The sequence below is a fragment of the Hermetia illucens genome, chromosome 2, assembly GCF_905115235.1.
Source record: "Hermetia illucens chromosome 2, iHerIll2.2.curated.20191125, whole genome shotgun sequence".
Taxonomy (NCBI): domain Eukaryota; kingdom Metazoa; phylum Arthropoda; class Insecta; order Diptera; family Stratiomyidae; genus Hermetia; species Hermetia illucens.
The window spans coordinates 147,827,921-147,854,428 of NC_051850.1; the positions used below are offsets into that span (position 1 = coordinate 147,827,921).

A 26,508-nucleotide genomic window follows, 5' to 3' on the forward strand; every position below is an offset into this window, starting at 1 on the left:
TGTCACACACGAAATCTGCCGTCCGATCAGCAAGATCACTGTCCGAATGTCGGGCAACAGCTGGATCATACAAGCGGCCGATGCTGAACTAGGGTGGACGCTGCTCCCCAATCGTGTGAGAAGCAGTAACCGCATCACTCAAGCGATTCAGATCAATCTAAGTGCGTCTTTTTATACGCACATCCGGAAGACAACTCCTAAATCTACTGCTGATTGCAAAGTGATCAATCTCAATCAGTTGAAAGCTAAATGTCCTTATGGCACTCTCTTGCCCGAACAATGTCCACCAACGACGAAGTGGTGGAAGATGCAGAAATCCACCATTGTTGTGAGGGTCGCCAAGACCGTGTTTCCCCATCACGTATCCGATCAAGGTGTTGTCAGAGTCCACCTTGGTATTCAGATCCCCTATCAGTGTCCCACTTTATAAAGAATCTCCTGAATTGAATGTAATTACTTATAGAAAGCATCTTTTTCCACTATACCGCAATCTACGCTGATGCATAGCTCTATAAAATACTGACGTTCATCAACCTAGACGCGAATCTTGCAGTCAAGATCCTGTCAGAAACCGGCTCCAAGGTGAAGAGGACGCGCCTTGTGGTAGACTTCAGTAAAAATCCAACATCAACAGAACGTTTCAAATGGAAAAGCAGAATAAGTCCTCCATTAATAAAACATCAAATGAATATATTTCTTTCTAAATTTATTTTTAACAGATAACCCAATAGTCCTTACTTTCCGAGTATCCTCCCTACAGGTATTATAATGTTATAATCATATGATGAGTTAAGTTTGATATAGTTTCCTGAACAACTCTCTCACACTTCATCTTTGATTGGCGGTCTCCTAATAAACATTCTATGACGTACTCGAGTATCTCCGGAAACGCCACAAGATAACACTCATTAACCAATCCATTACTTGAGCTCCAATTTTAGTCTGAACAAAAAATTTTCTCAGCCGGTCTACGAGCACTAGCGTTTTTTTATTTTCAGCGCTCAGTTCGTAAAACCTGGAGTCACCTAACGCGTGCTCCCACTCAGTTTCATAGTCAACCAGGGTAAGAGTGATACTCGTCCTTTCAGTCAATCCCAAATATTTTCTTAACCTAGCACTGAATCCGTCATCCATTGGTCTACTTTTTCCGTTTTCTACTACGGTATCTTCGGGTACTTTGGTGTTCTGCTTTACCGCATTTCCCTCCACTTCATTCTGTATCTCATACGTGGTGAAATTATAAACTGGAATTTTGTATAAAAATGTGAACTCCATGAATTCATATCCCGTGGTCCTGGCACGATCTTTCAGGAAATGCTGAATATTCTCAGTTGAAAAAACTGAACGGCAATGCTTTTCAGTATCTAAACTCATATTGTATTGATATCCTGGGACGCAAGCAGCCCTCCTTGTCAGAAACATTTGTATTTCGTACGTCATAAATGGCATAAAATGTGATAATCCGTCTAGCAAGGCTTGAGTCATTGCTTTAAATTGTGGCGTTTCCAGCTGTACCGCTGCCAAGATGAAATAGCGCATGATGATTTCCGACGCTTTCTTAACTACATTGACTGGCAGAAGACAAAGGTTGAATTCATCCTTGATTCCCAGCATATATCCCAAAACAGCCCAAAAATGGACAAATGCTTCTATATCTTCATGATTGTCATGACTTATCCCAAAAATGTCTGGACGGATCAATGCAAATCTGAAAGAATATAACAAATACTGCAAATTATATCACACGCAATAATAACTAAGCTGATCCCCCATTTCCCCAAAAGTATTAGTCAACTCACCCCATGAATCCAAATTGAGTAATTGCCATTTCTGTCTGATTAATTATCCCTATTTTTTTACTTTGTGCAGACTTCGAAGCATTTAAGTGCAGCTTCCTCACTCTCATCAAGGACTTCCACGATCTGAAAAAAAAAATAATGATCCTTCTAGAGCTAGTTCTACCAATCTATACGGTATTCTCACTTGGAGCCAGGAGTCAGATCATACTCATACCAAATTATGGTTTGCAAAATGGTTGAAGCATATCGTTTTCTTGCTGTATTAGCGGTACTGGAGCGTCCCGTCGAGCACAAAACTTCAAGTCCTTTTTGCTGGGCCAACAGGGAGATCAAACCAGCCATATTTGAATTCAATATCGGGCCACGATTATTTGCGAAATATTCTTGAGCACTGCGAAAAAAAATTAATTATATCCTTACATTAACGAAATTAAGTGCGAAGTTACCGTTTGTATTTGGCACCATCGAACCAGCTGGGCAGTGTTAGCTCAAAATCGGTTAAGTCATTGTCGCAGGGAATGGTATCGGCGTCAGTTGACAGGCGGAGAAAGAAATTAATTGCGGCTGAAAAAAAAATCACGAATAAATTGTTTGGCATTCATAAAATGAGCGTGAGAGTCTTTTCAATCAGAAAGTAAAACATGGAAGACAATCAAATATTCAAATGCAGTTGACTCTCGCCAATTTGAACTCTCAGTAATTCGAAATTCTCGGTTTTTCGAAGCAGTAGCTCATTCCCTTTAGAACCCTTAGAAGGTTTCACGGGTGCGTCAACCATGAGTAAAAAGAAAAAATACAAGTGCCTTTCAGTTAGTGAAAAAAAGAAGCAATGCGGTCGGTTGAAAGTGGATCGAAAAAGACGGAAGTGGCAAAACATTTTAAGATTTATATAAATATTTTTCAAAAAAAAATGAAAAGATAGCTAATGTAGCGGCGGGTTACTTAGTGAAAACTAGCATGCTTACCAGCGTGAAAAGGTCATGTGAGTCCGCTCTTCATTCTTTGGTAACAAAGATAGAGGATGCAACTTTGAATGGTGAGTACGCGATGGGGGTGTTCATGGACATTGAAGGGGCTTTTGACTGTGCGCCCTTCCAAAAACTTTGTGGTGCCGCCAGAGAGCATGGTGTTGATGGTGCTTTAATTAAGTGGATCCATGCTATGCTAAAGCAGAGATTGCTGTGTGCTGAGGTGGGTGTCGATCGCTATCTGACTGCAGAAGCAACGAAGGGCTGCCTTCAAGGAGGTGTGGTTACGCTACTTCTGTGGAGTATGCTGATCGACTCACTACTATGCGAACTGCAAAATTTGCCAATATACGTTCAAGCTGTGTGTGAACGGTGTGTAGGAATATACAAGAGCAGCTCATAGACTAATTCAATTAGATCTATGGGGAAACAACGGATGTGGGGGGCACAGAGCATTGGAACAGTTACTGGGAGGACTGCATCCAGTTCCTACAATGCCTTCCGATTCTCGTGTCCCCATATATCTGTTTGGTAGAAGATATGAAGTTACCCTGAAGCGTAGAGAGGACTGGGAAGACCCAGAGGAATGCCTGGGGGGATATACGGAAGTCTTCTACACCGATGGCTCAAAAGGAGAAGAGGGTTCTGGAGACGTAGTCTACCTCTAGAATAAAAATGAGGAGTGGGCTTTTCTTTTGAGACAATATGCAACGGTTTTTCAAGCCGAAGTTTATGCGATCCTAAGGGCGGCAAACTAGGTGATTGACGAGCGGTTGAAGGGCAGACGCATCGCAATCTGCAGTGACAGCCAAGCTGCATTGAGTACGTTGAGTAGTACTTTGATCACCGCGAAAATTGTTTAGAGATGCAGAAACCGTTTAAACTCTATTTATAGATTAAATGCGGTGGAACAACTCTGGGTACCTGGTCACTGTGGCGTAGAGGGAAATGAAATCTCGGATGCTTTAGCGAAAGAGGGGTCAATCTCCCTATGCCGGGACCGGAACCAGCAATTGGAGTATCAGCAGCATTGGCTAAGTCTGTTTTCAAAACTTGGGAACAAGCTTCCCACAATGACAGGTGGCAGAGCCTAAATGCTGCTCTACACATCAAACTTTTCCTGCCAGAACCGAACATGCGTACCGCAAAGTTTATCCTGTCGAAAAGCAGAAGGACTTGCTGGTTTATTGTGGGCATTCTGATAGGCCATAATTAACTAGCTGCGCATATGTTCAGAATAGGAATTACTCAAGATGATACGTGTCCCTCCTGTAATGAGGAAGCGGAACCCACGGAGCATTTCCTATGTGAATGGCCCGCCTATGGACGCATCAGGCATCAGATCTTTGGTGCCGATGTTCTTCAATTGCGACGAGTAGCATCACATCCACTAACGGAAATCCTGCGATACGTTAATGAATCCGGAATATTCCGTTAGACGGAGGTGGCTAGTACAATGGGACAACACGGTCTGAGTGCTCAGTTTCTTCGTATAGAAAAGTGTTTGCTTACATGACTGAAGCAATGTAGAAGTGAAAACGTATCTGGGGTGGTTTAATTTTAAAAGAAAAAGCGAAGATATTCGCAAAGAAACTCAACATTTCTAATTTCATGGCCAGTGCGGGGTGGCTGATCAATTTTAATAATAGGAATGGGGTATACACATTCAAAAGATTGAGTGGGAAAAGCGCAAGCGTTGATGAAGAAGTATACTCTGATTGGCTTGGAAAATTGGTTAATGGAAAATTATAAACTTTGCAACATTTTTAGTACTGATGAAACTGGTCTATTTTCAAATGTATGCCGGACAAAACATTCAATTTCAAAGATGAGAAACGCAATGGTGGCAAACACAGTATGGAAAGGTTGACGCTTATATTGACTGTGAACATGGACGGTTCAGAAAAGTTGAAGCCACTCATCATAGGAAAAGCCGCAAAGTCTAAATGTTTTAAAGGCATCCAGTCATTCACAACAAGTTACCAGTCGAACCGGAAGGCGTGGATAATCGATTGATTCAAAAGCGGCGAATCTTGTTATTCCCAGACAATTGTATAGTGCAAAACAATCCTCCCCCTTTGTCAAATGTACAACTTAGTCAAAGGGTAGTGTAGGTCTCAGGGTGAAACGATAGAGCATAAAACTTGAACCAACACCAACAGCTCGACTATAACTAAAACTACTACTACAACCCTACCTCCACCACCAAATACTTGAAAGTTAAGTTCCACGAAATCCTTAAGTTTAATCCGCACCTGCAGCTCATTATCAATGAGGCACGCCGCGCAGCTACTAATATCTACTACCTTTTTCGCAAGAAAATAGTTTTAGCGATAAACCCAAAATGGATCTCTACAAGACCCTGATATGACCCGTCATTTGCTACCTGTTCCAACCCTGTCATGACAAAATGAAGCAATTGAACCCCGATTAAGAAGATGCAGCGATCTGTCTTATAAGAAGACTAGAAAGGTGGGAAATAATGCGGAAGTACTTGGGCGGCCAAAAGTGAAACCACGACGAGAATACTTTCTGAATTTGATGTATTATAAAAGATCTTCAAGAAAAGAGACGACCACCCAAATTCACTAATTTGTCAACTCTGTAAACAGGGTAGCACATCCCCTATAGCAACATTTCTTAGGCCCTGCTTAAACCCTCTATCCTTCCCCCGTTTCGATACTCGTGGTCAGGTAAGGGTACATAGTAGACAAGCAAAAGTTACTCTAATGTACGATTATATACAATAGTTTTATTTGCTTTAAGTTAAACATGTAAATATGATAATAGCTTTCAAACAAGCCAAATAAAGAAATTTCTGGTGCTTTTAATGTGGGCGCCTTTTTGAAATAAAGTTAATATTTAATAAAATAAAAAATGCAAAGATTAACGTATGGAAATTAGGTACACAGCAAAGTAAAGTAACATAGAAAGTCGGCTAGGCCAAACAATTACTGTAATAGCCACCCGTTGGAAAAGAATTAAGATAGTTAACTTCAACTTAGCGGGGTCGTCCCGTGCGACGGGTCGGTATTGAAATCGATTGTATCCAGATAAAGTGGAGAATATTTCGGCAAAGCCATTATTCGATATTCCAGATCATTCGAAAATTACAATGTTAAAGAAATAGAATATCATATGTCAGGTTTATGTCTTCCCACATTTTATAGTGGGAACAATAAAACGCAAATCAACTATATTCTCATAAGACGCCAACATTTTACCACTATCACTGATTGCAAAGTCGTTCCCTATGAGACCATCGCACCTCAACATCGGCCGTTGATTGCCGTCCTGCGAGTTAAGCCACCGATAAAACAGCGTGAGGAACGCACTGGCCCGCCGCGCATTAAATGGTGGCGATTGGGTGAGAAGAAAGAAGAAACGGTCTCACTCATACGATTGCCAGCCATTACGAATGTGGAAGAATCATGGAACCAAATGAAAGACACGATCCACAAAGCGGCCTCTGCAACCCCTGGGGGTCACCAAGCCGGGTAAGCGGTACATCAACCGAAATACTTGGCTTTGGAATGATGATGTTGAAATGAAGGTCCGTGAAAAGAAACGCCTCTACCGCAAATTTCTCGACGATAAAACGCCTGCTAATTGGCAAATTCATAAGAATGCCAACCGGGAAGCAAAGAAAGCGGTCGCTGTCACCCGAGCGAACCATTTCAAAAATCTTTACGATAAACTGGACACTCGGGATGGCGAGAGAGATCTGTATCGACTTGCTAAAAGCCGTGATGAACGAACACAGGATATGAACACTTCTGTTGTGTTAATGACAAGAACGGTACTTTGCTTACCAACCGTCGAGCTGCAACGGATAGATGGCGAGAATACTTCGAGCAGATTTCAACTGAAGAATTTGCTCATCCTCCACTTCCACAATCATTGCCGACATTTGGAGCAGTTCCACCAGTCAGCGCAACTGAAGTCGAGGAGGCAATAAAACAAATGAAATCGGGGAAAGCAACAGGACCTGACGACATCGCATCTGAGCTCTGGAAAGCGAAGAGCTGGGACCCAACACTGTGGCTCAGTGAATTCCTTAACCGGGTTATTCAGGAAGGAAGAACACCATCTGACTGGCAAGAAAGTACCACTGTTCCAATATGGAAAAAGAAAGGTAGCCCAGCAGAATGTTCAAATTACCGTCCGATCCGGTTACTTTCCCATACCATGAAGATTTTTGAAAGCATTCTTGACAACCGTATTCGTGAAATCGTTGAAAGAACTGTGAATCAAGCCGGATTTGTCAAGAACTGCGGAAATACTGACGCAATACACGCTGCGCGGTTACTCATGGAGAAACACCGTGAGAAGCATCGCCCTCCTTACATTGCCTTTCTGGATCTAGAGAAAGCGTTTGACCGTGTACCACACGAACTCATCTGGTATGCTTTACGACAACACTTCGTGCCAGAAGAACTCGTGCGCTGGGTTCAATTGCTCTACCACGATCCGAAAAGTAAAGTTCGAAGTATGGCGGGTGTATCAAAACCGCTTCGTGTCTCTGTTGGTGTTCATCAAGGAAGTGCCCTCTCACCACTCCTCTTTGTCCTTGTTATGGACACCGGCACACGGGATATCCAACGTCCAGCGCCCTACGCACTGCTTTATGCAGATGATATTTTCCTAGCATCTGATAGCAAAAATGATCTCGAGCAACTTGTTCAAAAATGGAATGATCGCCTCATGCAACACGGTCTCAGATTGAATTTAAACAAAACTGAATTTTTGACGACCGATCCCCATGAAACAGGCACAATCACTGTCAGCGGTAGTAATCTGCCCAGAACTTAGCGATTTAAATACCTCGGGTCAACGCTATCAGCCAATGGAGAACTGCGTTATGAAATTGCTTCACGCATTAAAGCAACCTGGATGAAGTGGCGTTCCACAACTGGTGTCCTTTGTAATCGACGTATCAACGAACGTCTCAAATCTAAAATTTACCGCAATGTCGTCCGTCCAGTCGCTCTCTATGCTTCTGAGTGTTGCCCGACCAGACAATGATCGTTATGGGGTTGCACCGATCGTGGAAAAGTTGCGAGAGAGGCGTCTTCGATGGTATGGTCGCCCAATTCGTGCTAACGAGAATTCACTTGCCAAGATTGGTCTGAACATCGAAGTCGATGGTAAACGACCAAAAGGCAAACGTAAACATCGGTGGCTTGATACGCTGGATGGGAATTTGAAAGCCTGAAGATTGCACTCAGATCAGGCATTCGATAGAGCCAAATGGCGAAACCGATCACGAGGAGCCGACCCCGCTTGTGAACAGGACAAAGGCTGAAAAAAAGAAAGATGTCAGGTTTATGTCGATTGCCGTAATGAAGCGCGGATTAACCGGTCTAAACAACATTCGAATGACTTCACTAAATGAGCAAGAATTTATACCAAGGTTTTACATGTCTTTTTGGAAGAAACCGTAGGTTTATGGACCAGATATAGCAGGTATAGGGTCCAGGGCGAAACGTGGACTGGTAACCACCATGGAGTATAAAACCTGAAAAACGTTTGCTGAACCAACACCTACAGCTGTTGTTTGGTAGACAACACCTCTACCTCCACGTGGTGATCTCTGGGAGTTCTTTCTTAATAAAAAAAGGGTGGGGGCAGTATAGACACAGATCACTATCTCGTTGGCATAGTACTCCGGGCACAAATTACAAAACCGCCTACAATTCCCTCTGACAATCAGGTGAGAGTGAATTACGAGTGGATAGTCGCAATAACCGCAGCTAACAAAAGTTCTGGAGATGAAGTATCTACAAATGATCTTGACAACTACTTGAAGAACATTATCATTAATACGGTCACAAACATGCTTAGCCCCAGCTGGAAAAAAGTCGATGCAGCTAGTTCAATAATGAACGTAAAGTAACAACAAAAGAGTAGAATGCATACCGGGCAATGCTGCACCCTCTAACAATGCGTGCACGCGCAGATACCTGTCATCAACTTTCTTGAGTGGAAAAGCGACAGACAGACAGACAGTAAAATGTAGCCTGGGAGAACCAACAAGTCTGTGAACTCAAAAAGTACAGGGAACAACCGCACCAGGCGTGCAAGTTTTACCAACAAGTTAACAGGAAGAAACCTTATACACCTCCATGCTCATCCTGCCGAGACAAAGAGGAAAATCTGATTTCCGACAAAATGGGCATATTAGAGTAATGGGTTGAGCATTTTGATGAAATGCTCAAGAGCCAGAACATCGACGAGTTGGAAGTCCCGCCAACTGAAAACGACGGACAAACATTGCCACCACCAAGTCCGTCCAATTAATTGGCTTAAAAGTCATAAGCGCCAAGAGTCGATGGAATTACAGCCGAATTGGTTAAGTACGGAAGCGACCAATTACACCAAGCGGTTCATCAATTTGCGCTGAAGGTGTAGGACAGCAAATCAATGCCTGACGACTGGCAAAGAGGCAGTATCTGTCCCATCCTTAAAAAGTGCAGTGCAACAAAAGAGGCTTCACTTCAGGCAAATCAGCAATAGATTAAATTTTCTTTCTGCAGCAAGCGCTGGACAAACTGTTGGAATACGGTCATGAGTTGCATCATTTTTTTATAGACTTCAAGGCCGCCTATGATAGCATAGCCAGGGTAAAATTGTACACGGCCATGAGAGAATCCGGTATATCGACGAATTTGATATGACTGACTAGGCTGACTCTGACCAATGTGCGGGGCCAGATAAACTCACTCACTCTCGAGACCATTGAACATCAACAACAGTCTAAATCAAGGCGATGCCCTATCATGCGTCCTTTTTAACCTGGCCCTGGTAAAAGTGATTCGCGATGAAGATTCTAATGCAAGAGGCACCATCCTCTTTAAGTCCACCCTACCACTGGGCTACGCTGACGACATTGGCGTTATGAGAGGAACAACCCGATATGTACCATCAATCTACCTACCAACCCTACAGATCGAGCAGGCGGTGCGAGATTTTGGGCTGCATATCAATGAAGGCAAAATGAAGCACATGGTGTCACCAGTGTCAGCGGCAAAAACCAAAAAAACAACGACATCGCATCGCATTGCTCAAACGGGATCAATAAAGACTACAACTTTGAGACCGTTGAAAATTTCTCCTTTCTAGGATCGAAAATAACAACCGATAACAGTTACGACGACGAAATCCGTTCACGTTTGTTGGCAGCAAACAGAGTCTATTTCAGCTTACAAAAACTGTCCCGCTCGAAACGTCTCACCATAAAGTCAAAGATCTTACTGTTCAAGCCAATGATTTTGCCAGTCCTTATGTATTTCTCGGAGACTTGGGTTCTTACTGAAACGGAGAATTTTTGGCCCCCTACATGAGGATGGACGATTCCACAGTCTAACGATGAAATTGATGAGCGATACCAAGCTTGTGTATAAAATCGGGCTCGTGAAGTTACTGTGGGTGGGTCACCTAATCTGTAGGGGTGAGGATGATCCAGCCCTAAAAGTGTAAAGTCTATGGTTGGAAAAGAAGACGAGGCAGACCCTGCCTCAGATGCAGCCATGGCGTAGACCAGGACGCCAGGCAGCTTTTAAAGATATCGAATTGGTGGCCCTCGACGCAAAGCCGGGATATCTGGAGTTATTTACGAAGGCGGGCCTAGACCATATACCGATTGTTGCGCCGTTGATGATGATGAAAATTATAAAGCAGATTGAGGGTCAGTTAAAATTTCGCTGTAGCTATCTATCCAACGAAATTCTTTGAAATTTTCGCAATATTTTTAGAGCATATTTTTACTTTCGCAAACTAGAGTAATTGTGGTTGATCGGGCCGTTATTTTTTTATATAATACATTAAAAAAAACCTTAAAAAACTCCAAAACAGAATAGCCGATAGGTGAATCACTTGTATGTGCCGTTGGATGCAGCGTGGAATGCGATAGTTGCGACGATGAAACGGTTGCACTCAAATCAACAGACGCTGAACTGGATAAACCCCTGTTCAGGAAAATTACCAGAATAACGGACGCGGTGATAATGCGGGAATAATTCGAAAAATGTGGAAGGTTTTAATCGATACAACCCGTAGCCGTGATGGATTTCATTAATCCAAGAAAAGATCGAAACCATCCAGCGTAAAGCAGAAATACTCCCTAATATTGGGTATGCAGAGAAATGCTGAAGGTGAATGAAACGGTCGGCATCTTGAGAACATGTCATACTATGAACAACTATAAATTAAGAAAAGAACTAGGTATTGTTCCTTATTCTGTAATTTTTTTTAGTTTCCTTGCAATTGTTTTGGAGACCACGTGCCTCCTTCACCAGTCCTAGTACCTAATTCATTAATCTGTCTTAAACTATCCCTACTTATACGGTAACTTCTAACTCTACTAATTACTCTGTAATTGATTTTCATTTTTCCCATCCTTCCTGTTTTTCCCCTATTTTTTGATTATCTGCTGCATACTTTGTTACCAAGTTCATTGCGCAGTTTCCTTCATCGTCATTTAAAGTTACCTGCATCCAAAGGGTGAGTTTTCCACACCTGCTTTATAATATCCACGTTGTCCATCGTTACGGTATGTCCCCCTTCTACCATATGCCTTGCTACCATTGACTTCATGTTTCGAGGGTCATCGCTTTTTCGTTTGGTGTACTCTCTTATATGTTCCTCGACTCTTGTGGTCCCTAGCCCTTTAGTCTGACCAATATAAAATTTTTCACATTCTGGGCAGCTGACCACTCATCTCTTCTTTTTAAAGTTTTGCGTAAAACAAAATCTTATTAAAATCGCTTTACTGTGTGTCTGTCCGTCACACGAATTTTCCTCGGAGAAGATTATAGCGATTCACACCAAATTCGGTAGAAAACTGGGAACTGTGAACGCTCATACATACAGTGAGTTACATAATTCGTCATTAAATTTTAGGGGGAGGGAGGGTCTCAAAACATGAAAAGGGTGGTGTAAATTTTTTTTCGCCAAATATAGTCATGTGGGGTATCAAATAAAAGGTCTCGGTTAGTGCTTTCCGAAGGTGGACTTAGTTTTGACATCTGTTGAAAAGGTGGGGAGTGCCTACCCGAAAAATCTTAAGAAAATCAAGGGGTTTCCACTATATGGCACCTAGGCTCCAAAATACCCTCCATACCGATATCTGTTCAAATAAAGTTAATATTAGCATATTAATATGATTTTTAGTAATTGGTTGCACAATCTCGCTTAAGTTCATTCTACAATCACGAAATACATTGCAGCAATGTAGGGTATAACATGGAACATGACCCTACCAAGTTTGGTGGAAATCCCACTATTACTAACAAAATTATAATAGGTGAAAATAGTCGCTTTTTTAAAAATTCTACTAATAAGACAAATGCACATTCAAATATCTTTATAAAAGAAATACACAAAACCTTTCATACCTCTATGTACTACACTGTGGTAAGCCGCCATTTTCTGCCCATATGTGTGTTTTGAGGTCCTCCTCCTATTCGTTGGTGATTTTCTTTTTCCATTGTGAAAGTTATATTGCGATGTATGCTGTTTCTTGCTTCCAGTATTTTCTCGATATCTTCGTTTCGGATTATAACCAATACGTCGTCTACGTAACGCGCCCAAAATTTTGGCATGATACCCCTTTTTTCAATTTCTTCTTCTACTCCTTTCATGAAGATTTCGCTTATCAAGAGGATAACGGATTCCCCATCGCAGTTCCTGAAGTGGTTTTGCAAAATGAGCAGCTCTCTGCATGAATGAGAATTACTTCATCTGTAGAGACCAATTTTACCAACTTATGAACAACTACTTATGGCAGCATACCACGGTAGTACTAACCCTACTTCAAAGAAAATTGTTCATTATTTTTTAATAACCTCATTACCACTGGATGCTGCCCCACCTTCAAATTGTACTCACTTTTTAAACCAATTTCGATGCATGGATGGTCTTAACGTAATAGTTTTACTTGGAAATGACTTATGCAAATCTGTTTAAAGAATGGATAAACATGTAGCCATGAGCAAATCGCAACAATTCGAAAACAAAACAAATCTTGGCTGCATATTCTGTCTGTATAACATAGACCACATCGGGCATGTGTGTCAAGATGGCAACAAAAAAGATTGGAAAAAATGCATCGGAATCAATCAAATGATCACTCGTATCTAGTGTTATTTTATAAATGTCAGAAAAACTATCTTTTTGCTTCGTTCAAGTTTGGTTGCCATTTCGTCGGCAATAGGTCAAGTGCAACATTTATCTAAGGCAAGGTCAATGCAATGGGCCAGAAATTCGAGACACAATACGCTTCCCTCTTGACGATAGATATTTGCATAAAGCTGTAACATTTAATATTATAATATAATTCATACTTCCTAATGTTTGTAACAATAAGATACCATTGAATGCAACTGACCTTTGGATTACAGTTTAATTGACATCTCTCCTAGTAAAAATGCATCGTAATATACTCTCAGATAACTCTTTACGGCAAAGCGGATTTTCTTAGTACATTGGACAGAGTATCATGGAAGCAAACATGTCTTCAAACTATGTGATTCCCACCTAGTATTCAATGCTAATATCGGAATAATCTGAAGATGGGGTGAGAAGCACGTGTAGTGTCATAGAAATATATTGAAGCGCGCATTTTCAAGATAATTAGTGAATTATCTTTAATCTGCTTCTCGTTCTATGCAATTGTTATGCATGTTATGCAATCCTTATAATACAATGGTCAATGGTCATTTATAAGAAACCAAGTTAGTAACTCCGTACAAGAATAATTCTTGCGTATGTTGAGCTACTCATGAGCTTACATCTATCGCCTTCCGGGCTTGGCTTCCGACCCAAGTTTAAACCCACCCCTACTGTGGGATATTCCATAATGGCAGAGAGGCTGTAATATCTCCTGAATTTCTAGATGGCCAAAATAACCAGCCAAATTGTCTTTGTTAAACTATGAATGATAATCTATGCAAAAACCTTCTTGGCAATATTTGATGCGAAATATAACGAGAATCCCTTTTATTTATTTATTTAATTAATTTAAGGAACAGTACAGAGAAAAATGAATCTGCAATTACGTATTGAGCTCCAAACAATAACGGAGCCAATGGCCGGCACTAAGATTGCCCAGATAAACCTCCACCAAGCGAATGCTGCATCTGCAAGTTCCAAGGAGGACATTCCTGTTGTGAGAAACCAACAGTTTGCATAATTCTTAAGCCTAATTCGAAATACATATGTTTTTCAGAGTTCCTGACCGGGCACCTTGTGGCTATCCAAGGCTCATTGGAAGCTGGGAGAAGCGCTCGATAGGCAATCGTGGCATCGGGATACTTCCCAGGAGACGAAATCCGAGCTCCACCGGAATTCAATTTGAATTGACAAGCAGTTTTTTGTTGCTGTATAAATGTGAAAAATTATATGCACTGTCAGATTGTAGTTTCTCAATAATGGTAAGTTTTTGAAATGCGTTAATTAAAAAACACGGCAAAAACACGAAGAATGAGTGTTATCGACAAAGGAGAAATAATTACGTTATCTCATAAAAAATATAGCACACAAAAAATGGGCTTTAGTCAGTTCTCTGTAGATGATTTTTGAAAAGAATTCCGAGCCACTGGGTCTACTGCTCGGAAACGGAGTTCTGGAAAGCCGAGAAAGACTACATCAGCGGAAGACAGACTGTTGCGGCGATTCTGCTCGCGGAATCGGTTTAAAAGCTCATCGGACATTTAAGAAAAGCTCAAGGATGCCATTGGGACAGAAATTGATGCATCAACGTTTCTTCGGGAACTCAGAGAGGGCGGATTTCATTACCGACGTCCCGCAAAAAAGAGAAGAATGCGGAAGCAACGCTATTTATGGGCGAAGGACCACGAAAATCGGACCCTGGAACAGAGGCAAACTACAATATTCTCCTATGGGTCCCAATTTAATATTTCTGGTTCGGATGGGATCAATCACGTATGGAGAAAAATCAGATGAGCGATACAGTGGCAAAGGTATTCAGATCACAGTACGCCAGCTGGTGGGCAGGATGATCTGGGGCTGCTTTTCATTTTATGGCGTAAAAGGACTTTCATTAGTTTATGGAAGAGTCAATGGCGCAGCCTATAAACGAATCTTGGAGGGGCATCTGATACCTTGAATTGAAGAGCAATATCAGTATTCAAGTGGGGTTATCTTTCAAGACGATTCTGCGCCCTGTCACAGGTCCCACATTGTAAGTAATAATTTTTTTCATTTTCTCTAGCTGTTTTATACGAAATATTGAAGCTTTTCCAATTATTTGACCTTTTTTGCTTTGGAAGTGCGTAACTTTCTGACCGAAAACTCAGTAAAGCAGCTGACTTAGCCCGGGAATAGTTCGGATTTAAACCCCCCATAGAAAACTTGCGGGCACTAATGAAGAAAAAAGTAGCTGAACAGAAGCCGAAAAGCCAATATGAGCTTGATTTAATCCTCTTTAGGACGTGGAGTGATGAAGTTGACCTGCAGATTCTGCAGTATCTTATTTCATCGATGGCAGCGAGGATTAGAGTCGTAATTAAGGCAAAAGGAAGTGCAACGAAATATTAATTAAACATTTATGAGTTCGTTGTTTAGTTATTAAGTGAACAAAAAAAAAAATATCGTGATACTACGAACTTTGTGACTGACATGAAACATAAAACAAATTTATCTATTTTTCGTAAAGTGGACTAAATTTGGATAAAAGTCCCTCCTGAAAAATGTTACATAGGTTCCTTTCTCTCCAACAACTATTTTTAATACAAAATATCAATACAAAAAACCTCATATTTACTTTTTTATTAGCTTGATATTTTTTCTCAAAAATCAGATTTTCCTACTGATCGGATTTTTTTGCCCAGTACTGTATATAACTTAGGGAACACTCCAACGTTTGTGACCAGCACTAGATAGGAGGTACTAGACATAACTCTACGAAATATTCTAATGAATGGAATGGTCAGGAATTGGAGGGTGTAGATGAACCCTCTATGTCGTTTCGAAGGATAATCAGATTCGACATTGAGGATAACTAGGAAATAGAAAGAATAATAAGGAATCCCAGAAGAACGGATTGGGAATCCTACGTAACGCACTTGAGCAACAACATTGCCCACCTTCAAGGGGGCGGTGACATCAGGAGCGAACTGGAACTAGAAACAGTAGTGAAAAGCCTCAACACTTCGATGTGACAAGCAACAACGGTACCAGTCTATGACGAGTGCATGGCTCAGCATTCATACTGGTAGATGAAAGACCTACTTAAATCTGTACCGAACTAAGGAGTACGGCTCCCGTGTTGAAAAGCAACACCATGTCGAGGCCCGAAGATCTCTGTCGCTTAAACGTAACCACAACTCCCACCATCCGCTGGTTGGAGCCAACAGGAACCACCGAGCTGAAAGCACATACAACAGGAATTCTCGTGAAGTATGTGAATTCAGGGGCTATCCCGGTTACCATGGTACCAGTGTACCCCTGCCAAGGTTTTGTGACCTATTGCCACTTCAGATGAGTCTGCTCGCCCTAATTAGGTCGTTGAAGCATTCGCATACTGCGTCACGGTCGGCAGGCTAATGTGATACAGTGTCTCCCGGTGCCACCACTATGGAGATCCTCCTCGCCCAATTTTTATTTCGGCCGACAAGGTTGCCGCCTCACCGCCACCTCTGAGCTAACAAGTCACTGATGAAGTGGTTGCCGAAATATCGGATAAAATCTACCTACACCAGCGGAAAAGAAAAAACAAGTTTTTTTTTATTATTCCAAATAATTAATCGCTGGAAACACCGCATAATTACACTCAGATATTCTGGTTAATGGCAAAGAATCTAGAAAAACCGTTGTAAATAGCGTGTAAGTGCTGCCATGAATTAGAACATTTAGCAGCAAAGTAGATAAAACCCAAAATTTTTGAGGTTGATGTTTCACAACATCACTCTGCTCCTTCGCTATGAGGCTGCAGAAGTGCGAGGTGGTTGAGGTATCTCTCGAAGATTTTGGAGCAAGAGAAAAGAAGGAAGATAGGACGATTTTTTGGACAGGTAGATGGGTTGGATAGTACAGAATTGCGGCAGAACAAGTGTTTACCGAAGGAAAGAGTAAAAGGGGAGAGTGGAACGGGTTGTTGAAAGGGGCTGTAATAATTTAATCGTTAGAAATGCCGCGAAATTACAGAGGAATTAGAAGGCTATAATGAATAAACTAATTGAGCATGGGAAGGTTAAAATCTCCACAGAGAAAGAAAGGGAAGGGAGGGAACCTGACAGTAAGGAGTTCAGACAAATTGTCAAACCATTCTTCATACAAGTGAGAGGGTAAACCCAGGGGTATGCATATATTATTTCCAGTAAGATAAAACCGAGTTGATTGGAGAGACACGTAGAGAAACACAATCAGAAGGGGAGCTAAAAACAGAAGACAAATTCGGGGTCGATTGGATGCTAAATTGTAATCGTACACTAGTCTAGAGACGGACAGCTGTTCTGCTGGGGAGGCAGCGGAGTTCAGCAGTAGAGGCTTGAGGTTCGTTACCGGCTGAACCGATATCAGAGGGTTAGGCAAGTTTGTTACCATTCGTGACCTACTGAGGAGGCTGCGAATATCTTAACATTGAAGGTGCACAAGAGCGAAACATAATTGGGGACTTCTTCGGCTGCGCTTTAGGTTGTATTGCAGACTGGGTAGTACGCGCAGTTCGGGCTACAAGCAGTCCAGCAGATTGGCAGCCGCCGGTGTAGTTGCGAGAATCATGGAAGGGGCATGAGCCAGAGCCAGCTTATCGTGGAAACCTCCAATTGCTATAGAAGTAATAATGGTTCTTCATATGTGGCACTTGACGAAGTTTCCACCAAGTTTTGTCCGGTTGGAGGCTAAAATGTGCTGATGAAATAGGCCTGTCGCATCAGTTAGCGATGCGCAGTCGCAGTTATCGCTACGATAGTAAATGTTAGAAGGAATTCCAAGAGATTTAAGATGGAATGGTTCCCCGCAATACCCACTTTGACACGTTGAATACGTTGCCCTTTTATCGAGAAAGAATACAAGTGAAGCTTTATACTGCGGAAAGTACTAGCAATAGTAATACTAACCTGAGTGTATGTGTAAAAATTGTGCTAGGTAAAAGGTTCACTGAATAGTAACCGGATTTCACTATCAGCAAAGTTGCAATGTTATGCAGCAATGTAGGGTCAATGATTGGTAATTTAATGGAGTCGTCAGTGCGATCACTAAGCTTATATGTAATTCACTAAATCACTGCATACAGCTTAAAAATAAACGCATCACACTGCGATGGAAAATCAGGTGACATATTTACAAGATTAAAAAGAAATAATAAAGTATGGATGAAAAGAGGAAAAATTGAAATCAAAGATTCACATCAGCGCGCGTTGAACACTGAGCAGTTCAGTGGTTACCATTATGTAGAATCTCAAATAAAAATGACAATTTAGTTATTCGTAATCATTAATATTCCCAGTTTTACACAAATTGTACTTATAAATATCAAATTTTGCGTGATTTGTACAACCGCTTCTTTTGCTAATTGAGAAATATCATGTTATTGTTGAGTAGTTCAATTAGTCGACAAAAAAGATAAATAAATTCAAGTTATAGCAACCAAGGTAATCTACATAATTTAACACCAACGTTATCGAAACTAGTTCTAAGACAACATTTTTCTGGAATCACTCTTACTAGTACTCATTAATTCAAAGCGACAGTACAATTACAGTAAAACAATATTTCTAGGTGTCTCTGACCATCTTATGAGCGCTTCTGAGAAATAGGGGAGGCAAATGGTACTCAAAACATTCCACAGAAATGTGTTATGCCCCGAGAAAGAATGATAGAATTTGGCAATTTCATAGCGATGTTTGCTAACAAATTCAATTTCAAGTAGAAAGACGTTTAAATCCGTTGGTTTTCACAAAACTGAATGCCAGGCTGAGGTAGCACAAAGTACCTCAGTGATAATCCTGACAACGCTCCAATAGCGGTCCCAATACTTGATACCAGCCTCTATCTCCATGGATTCCGACACTAACAAGAAAATGAAGGGCAAAGAACCCGAAAAGTGGGTAAAGGTCTTTAAGATAGGGAAACCACTGGAAATAAACAAGTCGGGAAACCGGAAGCTGAACGCTGCACGTATTACAGGTTTTGTGTATTTATTTTGTAAAAACATTTGAGTTGACCTTTGTCCCATTAGTACCTTCCACCATAATATATGCATATATTATGTGAGAATATCCACTTTCGCGTGATACTTACATTCAAAATCTTGAATTTGCACAGAAGCGACAATTTTGAAATATTATAACTTTGCTAGTAATAGTGCGATTACACCAAACTTGGTAGGATCGTGTTCTATATTATAGTCTACATTGCTGAAATTTCATGATTGTAGGATGAACTTAAGAACTTAACTTATTAACATTATTCGAACAGATATCAGTATGGAGGGTATTTCAGAGTCTAGGCAGTCTCCTGATTTTTTTCCGTTGGGAAATGATCACTTTTGCCCCCCCCCCCCCGCACCACCTTTTCAACAAATGTCAAAACTAAGATCAACTTCAAAAAGTACTTACCACGACTTTCACTAGATATCCCACATGACTATATTTGGCTAAAAAAATGTACACCTCCCTTTTGCATGTATGCGGGTACCCCCTTAAATGTGACGTAGAATGATGTAGCTCACTGTATGCGTGAGTGTTCACAGTTGCCACCTTTCCATCTAATTTTATGTCAATCGCTACAACTGTTTCCAAGAAAATGTATGAGACAGACAGACAGCCAAGCAGGCGGACAGACAGACAGTAAACCGATTTTAATAAGATTTTGTGCAAAACAAAAAATCCGCTGGAGAAAATCTGTTTTAAATTGAAAGGGACAAATGACGAACGCTTTGAGGACGAAATTGGTAAGACAGCAAACTGACTCCAGCGCAAAAGGGACATGACTCTGTTTGGTAAAATCAAAGATTCCAAGCCGGTGAACTACTATTTGGCACCCAGTGATAGCATAGCATCTCATCGAGGACAAAACAGCAGAGACGTCTCTTAACAGCAGCAGGAAACTTTAAATCTAAGGCAGTTGAATGAAGTATACAAACAACAAACTCAAGAAAAGATGTGCTTTAGATATGGTAGCTTAGTACGAACACAAATACTATTACAGGCCTCAGCAAGGACAGAATATGTACGTAGTGACCATTCCAGATACCACGTTAGTGTGAGGGGCTTATAGAAATTATTTACAAATTAGAAAGTGAGCACTAGTGCATCAGTGACAGTATTAACTATATCATTGAACAATTTGGAAAAAATTATCTCATTTCAGACATTTCAAGCTCTTTGTTTTTGCGTCAAATGAACGGTAAGGCAAATATGGCTTTTCAAACAATTTCATGCATTCGGGATGGTTCAAAAACAAAAAGGTTGGGTCACCTGTAGACTGAAGCTAAGTGTAACTGAACAGCATCTTTTTCTGGTATCAACAGCTACTTGAATGACAGACGGACTGATAGGTAGGTACTACTGCCCGTTTCGAGGAACCAAACGGTGCAACCTTTACTTGTCTAATACCGTAACTGGTGTGGGAAGGGCAAGGGGGCAGAATCCAGCCAACTCAGATCTTCAGAGCCAGCCCGTAACATTCGCGGAAGATAAAAGCTTCTCGCTCCACTCTACAATCAAACATTTCTTGAAGTCTGTCCAAACGTGGTCCTACCTAGAGCTAGGCAACGATAAAGAAAATATCTTTTATAAGTTAATCCCCTGCCCAAAACCGGCATAACACTGCAATCATTTGCACGCGGGTAGCCGAAAAGCTCCTGCAAGCAGGTCTCGATATAGAACGGAGAGATGCTCCTTGATTTGGCGCTATTAAAGACTTTCCAAATAATTCCGAAAATGGATGTCTCAAAGATAACCAGATATATGAATGTCTTCTCCGTGGTGACATATGAGCAGCAATAGACAGATTACACATTAACCAAAGGCGATAACACTATGCAATGGAATCTGTTATCCCAGCATGGCCGACGAGCGAATCACTCTATCTGGAAAGTCAAGGGGAGGGTGGAGGAAATTGCCAAAAATGGGTAGCGCTATGTTTGACGCGCGCAATCCCATATAGGGGTTCACGACAGCTCTGCCTGTGGAGTTAGTATACCGGACTTTACATCTACTACCTCATAAAAAGTATGCGTATACATCAATCAAGTGAACTGATACCAACTTTGCAAAAAGGTTCCAAAATTTTAGATTTTATTCACAATCAAAACAAGTACTCACCTTTTTCATCTTCTGTTAACTCCATATGGCAATCGTTCGATGCCACCATGATGTCGGCAGATGACAAGTCTTCGAAATTCAAATACTATCCTCCTGAAATTTGAATGTTGGTGGTTAAAGCTGAGTTCATTTTTGTATCTATGTATATCTTATATCTTTAAAGAAGTAAATGAAGCGAAAAAGCGCAAAGAGCAGCAACAGAACCAGATCGTCAGACATCAGAAAATGCAGAAGTCATAAAAGAATAACTAACCTGAACAAACTTCACTCATATGAGGGTCTCTACATTTCTAAAGTTCCTAAAGAGAAAAGATTTAAAATGGAATTTTTGAAAGTGTTTAAGAAATGGATGAATGGGTGCGATAAGTCGAGCGGAGCCGGGGACTGAAAACATACTAATAACATACTAGCATTCGTCCTAGTCAAGGGCTAAAAGGCACTTTAGACATCATAGATGATAATAATAACCTTTAGGGACCTAGCACTCGGTGTGAGCTTAGCCGATAAAATTCGCTTATGAACGTTTTATTCTACTTTTTTTAGTGTCCAAAATTTCAAAGCGTTTTTCCAACAATCCACGTTTTCAAAACACGATGCCCCTCATAACTCCAAAATTACTGCACATAACATTATTTCTGTACATACTTTACAAGGTAACAATGAAAAGTTTTTTATTCAAATTTGTTGTTGATATTTTTTATTTTGCATTTTTCATTTTGTAATAAAAAATTTTCCTTTTTTTTCGAAAAACCATGATTTTCAGTTAAAAGTTTTCCCAAAAAGTGAAAACCTTCCAAGCATTAGAGAAGTTTTATTTTTTCTACTTCAAATGAGCCAACACCGAACGCCACACGTACGCACCATCGTTCACGGTCCGTTGAAATGCTTTTCAGCCCCCCCTGGGAGAATCCAAAACGAAAATCAGGCTGCTCTTTGTCGATCAAACTTTCGAGGTGTTCTTTTATACATTCCTGGATTATTTTAGCAATTATCTTTGCGAATGCAGGGAGCACACAGAAACTCCTCCAATTGTCATGCTCAAAGCAGATGCCGTTCTTTGGAATCCTAAAGGTCATCCCATTCTTCCACTCTCTAGAAAAGGTTTCGGAATCTCAGGAGTAGCAGATGTGGAGAAACTGCAGGGGCAAGTGATGAATAACTTTCCATGCAGATCGTTAAACTCAACGGCTTTGTTCCGTTTTAGCGAATTCATGGCCGAGATGATTTTTCTTCTGCTTGAAGGAACAGTCCGTATCAACATGTTACGGCTGCCAGCCATCTCATCCGCAAGAGAAGGAAACTCGCTGGAAGTGATACGATTAAAAACCGTGATCAAGTGTTCTTTCCGTTGTTAATATGCTTTGCGGCCACATGAAAATTCTTTCATGATGCGGTATTGACTTCTAAAATCATTACCTTCTGCAGCATCTTTCGCTTTCTTACCAGGCCAATAGCAAATTCGCATTCCAGGGATTTTGCTCGGTATCGTAGTTCGGTTCATTCACCATCATTCGCAGCGGTCGATAGACACATCTTACCCCTTCCGTTTATCGAACCGCTTCCATGATTTCGAAGTTAACCAGATGTTATGGCACCCCTTTCGGGACGTGGCCGACGTAGCACCCAAGAAAAGAGCATTTTTGATGGGGGTCCAATGCTCATTGATATTACCAGGTGGTTTACTCAATGCATCTGGTGTCCCATCAGCGATATTACTGTCCTACTGTCGAGTGTCAATTTGATCATATCAGCGGTCAACGTTGAAGTTGGGGAAGTGCAGCTCGCCAACCCTGCGGGAAGTGCCCGACATAACATATAAGGTAATCCCATTCGAAGCAAATGTCAGCGTCTTGTTACGAACATCCAGAAGACAACTATTAAATCTTAGTCTGATCGCAAAGTGGGCAACCTAATTACTAGTGCGTCGTCATATAGTGACCGTATGGCAGCTTCTATGCTTGAATAATATGCCATCGAGACGGTGGAAGCTGCATAAATCCACAAACTTCCGTGGTTTTCCGTTGCATACTCGAGGAAGGCGTTGTCAATGCCCATCTTGACATTCAAATCACCAATCAGCATCACAATGTTACCTTCAGGAGGCCTCCCATGAACTGCATTTAACCAAAGGTTGTAGTGGAGATGAGTCCCTATCTGAGGCGTTGTTGATGTTCGGGTAGTAATAAAGTTTCAAATTTCTATCCCCCTCTTACGACAAGCAGGAAAAACTTTGAGTGTATTGTTACGAGGATTGTCCCAAAAGTACCCAGCCTGACTTAGAGATACCAGTAGTTGTGTGAAAAATGATACTGTAGTAGGAAGTACATAATCAATAAAATATACGTTTCAATTTTGAAAACACAACCTTATTTAGTGTGCCAGTCATCTGGTATGCTTTACGACAATATTTAGTGCCAGAAGAGCTCGTGCGCTGGTTTCAATTGCTCAACCACGATCCGAAAAGTAAAGTTGTCGTGTCTCTGTTGATGTTCATCAAGGAAGCGCCCTCTCACCACTACTCTTTGTTCTTGTTATAACCACCGTCACACAGGACATTCAACGTCCAGCGCCCTACACACTGCTTTATGCAGATGATGTTTTCCTAGCATCTGATAGCAAAAATGATCTGGAGCAACTTGTACAAAAATGGAATGATCACCTCATGCAACACGGTCTCAGATTGAATCTAAACAAAACTGGATTTTTGACGACTGATTCCCATGGAACAGGCACAATCACTGTCAACTGCAGTGATCTACCCAGAACTGAGCGATTTAAATACCTCGGGTCAACGCTATCAGCCAATGGAGAACTGCGTTATGAAATTGCTTCACGCATTAAAGCAACCTGGATGAAGTGGCGTTATACAAACGGTATTCTTTACGATCGACGTATCAACAAACGTCTCAAATCTGAAATTTACCGCAATGTTGTCCGTCCTGTCGCTGTCTATGGTTCTGAGTGTTGGCCGACTATAAAAGAGAATGAACGGCATCTTGCGGTAATTAAGACGACAACGGTGGCTTGATACGCTAGATGGGAATTTAAAAGCCTCAAGATTGCACTCAGATCAGGCATTCGATAGAGCCAAATGGCGAAACCGCATATTATCATATTATCGCATATTATCTGAAAATTGGGACATGAGAAAGCTGTGCCCAAGATTGTTGACGTATTTGCCCACTCGAGCAAAAGCAGTGCCGTGAAGATGTTTCAATCGAGTATTTAGCGAAGTTTGACCGGAACAAAGCAAATTTTTTTCGCCGTTTCATATCCGTTAATGAAACAGGAGTGCAACACCACCACAGCAGACAGAAAGAAATTATTGCAACGTTTGAACGAAGAAATCAAACAAAAACGGCCGCATTTAGCTAAGGAGGTAGTGTTGTTTCATCAATACAATGCTCACAAATTCGTTATTGCAATGTCCAAAATAAAGGAATCAATTACTACCACATGCTGTTCTCAAACTTGCAAAATATGACTCAGTCGTCAACGATCTTTCCAAGATGAGAAGTGATGTCGGCCGTTAATGGCTATTTTAAGAAGCAAGTCAGTTCTTATTACAGAAAGGCCATCAAACTTATTGAATATCGCTGGAAAAGTGTATGGAGCTGCAAGGAGATTATGTTGAAAAATAAATACATTTTTCTAAAAATGTTCGTGTTTTCTTTGTTAGGCCGGGTATTTCTGGGACCTCGGAAGCCCCAAGTAGCACGGCTTTCATTTCCTTAACAATTTTATTTCACATTAAGAGTTCATGGTCAACGAGATTTTCCGAAATGAGAATTTTCCGGGCCACCCTCTATTTTAAAAATCAAGCTGATTTCATTAGATTCTATATAGCCCCTTGAGAAAATTTAGGATCTAAAGAGAATCAACCCCTTCCTTTCTCCTCCCTCGACCGGCCAGCGGCTCATTATTTCAAATATGAACACCTCTGGTATTTGAAAGCCGAGCCTCAACATACGTTGAATTTTACAATGTTCCAGGTGCACTCCGCATGTCAAAATGCTGTGAATAATTTCTAGTTGCCATCGAAGGCCTCAACTGCCGATCACTATCTATTTGTCTAGAACTTTTCGCCCCTACTTGATTACCACAAAAAAATTGTCTTTCCAGGAGTTCATGGATTCTTTTCCGGGAACACAACTGAGCGCTGATCCACATGTTGTCTAACTTAACAAGTATGTACTACTTATTTCAACATTGGCCCTTTCTGCATGATCTATTTTCATCACTTGCTACCCCTTTTTCATACCGAAACACAGTTCAAATTTCTGGGTGTGAATTATTACACTATCGCAATTTTCATTTCCAAGTTTCTTTTCACTTAAACGAAGATTTCCACAGGCTCGAGACTAGAGACCATTTTACACAATTAGATTAACTGTTAAGAGAAACTATTGAAATACTTCAAACTTCAAACTTCAAGCTCTTCGAAGTATTCAGAAGGAAACGAAAGGTAATTTAAATATTATACGAACATTCAGGATAAGTAAACACACACTCTCTGACGATAATTTTTATACCTAGAAGAATTTCACAAAACACTTCAGAAATTCATTATCCACACCGGAAAAAAAGGAAAGACACCAAAGAAAAATAACTCTAAGGTAGATCGTACGAATTATAGATAGCAGTACAAACTCAGCACTTTTATAATTAGCACAATACGCTCACTGGCCGTAATAGCACATAAAAAAAAACAAGAGAAAGGTAATATCAGCACTTTACCTTTCTCGAATTTATTCTTTACTCAATGAATTTTCCAGGAAAAGACCCTCATTCAAAATTGGCACCTAATTCTTAAAAAGTGAATATAACAATATTTCCAATTTTCAAATAAACACGTACAAGCTAATGAACAATTGAAAAGATACAAAAGCGATCTTGAACTACTTCACTCTCGAGAGTAACAGCAATAAATGCCATATTCGGATCTTCGAAACTCAATATATTCGTTGAATTGTGAATGTGTCTTCACAATAAAATGCAGTAGAAACTGCATATTTATTATAATACATCGACTGTAATTATCAAATGCAAAACTAGCTGGGACTTTGAAGTAGCTAGAATTCTTCGATAACTTGCCGTTGTTAATATCATGGGAACTTTATGCACGCGAAAGCAAAGAATGATGAGTGCGTAGTCTTGTAGGGCCTTCATAAATGTTCAGAAAGTAAGGGGTGTTAGTTTCAGAATTGATTAGAGTGGAAAAGAAAGATATGTTTATAAGAAATCTAGATCCCAAAATGCAAACTATTCTAAAATGTAAAGAAAATGTGATCAAAAATATGAAACTTTTTTGAAACTCAAGAAGGCTTGTTTCGAAAGTTTTCAAAAAACAGTGCCTGATTTTTAGAATAAAAAGGCTTGAAACTGGATATATTTCAGTATATAAATAGTAAAATTCAATTGTGAATCCAAGCTTGCCTATAAATATGAATA

The 26,508-nt window shown here is 40.7% G+C and overlaps 1 protein-coding gene across 5 annotated transcripts; it reads right to left on the reverse strand.

Annotated features, from left to right (window-relative positions):
• Window positions 1-689: 689 nt before the first annotated feature.
• LOC119650060 lies at window positions 690-26,045 on the reverse strand. 5 transcript variants are annotated; one of them, XM_038052554.1, is made up of 6 exons: window positions 25,915-26,045; window positions 21,058-21,150; window positions 2,246-2,363; window positions 1,984-2,190; window positions 1,800-1,922; window positions 690-1,708 (listed from the first exon to the last, which is right to left on the reverse strand). In XM_038052554.1, the coding sequence occupies exons 2-6, from the start codon at window positions 21,104-21,106 to the stop codon at window positions 862-864; spliced, it is 1,344 nt and encodes a 447-aa protein (XP_037908482.1). In that variant the 5' UTR covers window positions 21,107-21,150; window positions 25,915-26,045; the 3' UTR covers window positions 690-861. The 5 variants fall into 5 exon arrangements, with proteins under 5 accessions (XP_037908482.1, XP_037908481.1, XP_037908480.1 ...); XM_038052553.1 differs by having other exon boundaries at window positions 25,685-26,010; XM_038052552.1 differs by having other exon boundaries at window positions 25,590-26,010.
• Between the last annotated feature and the right edge of the window lie 463 nt (window positions 26,046-26,508).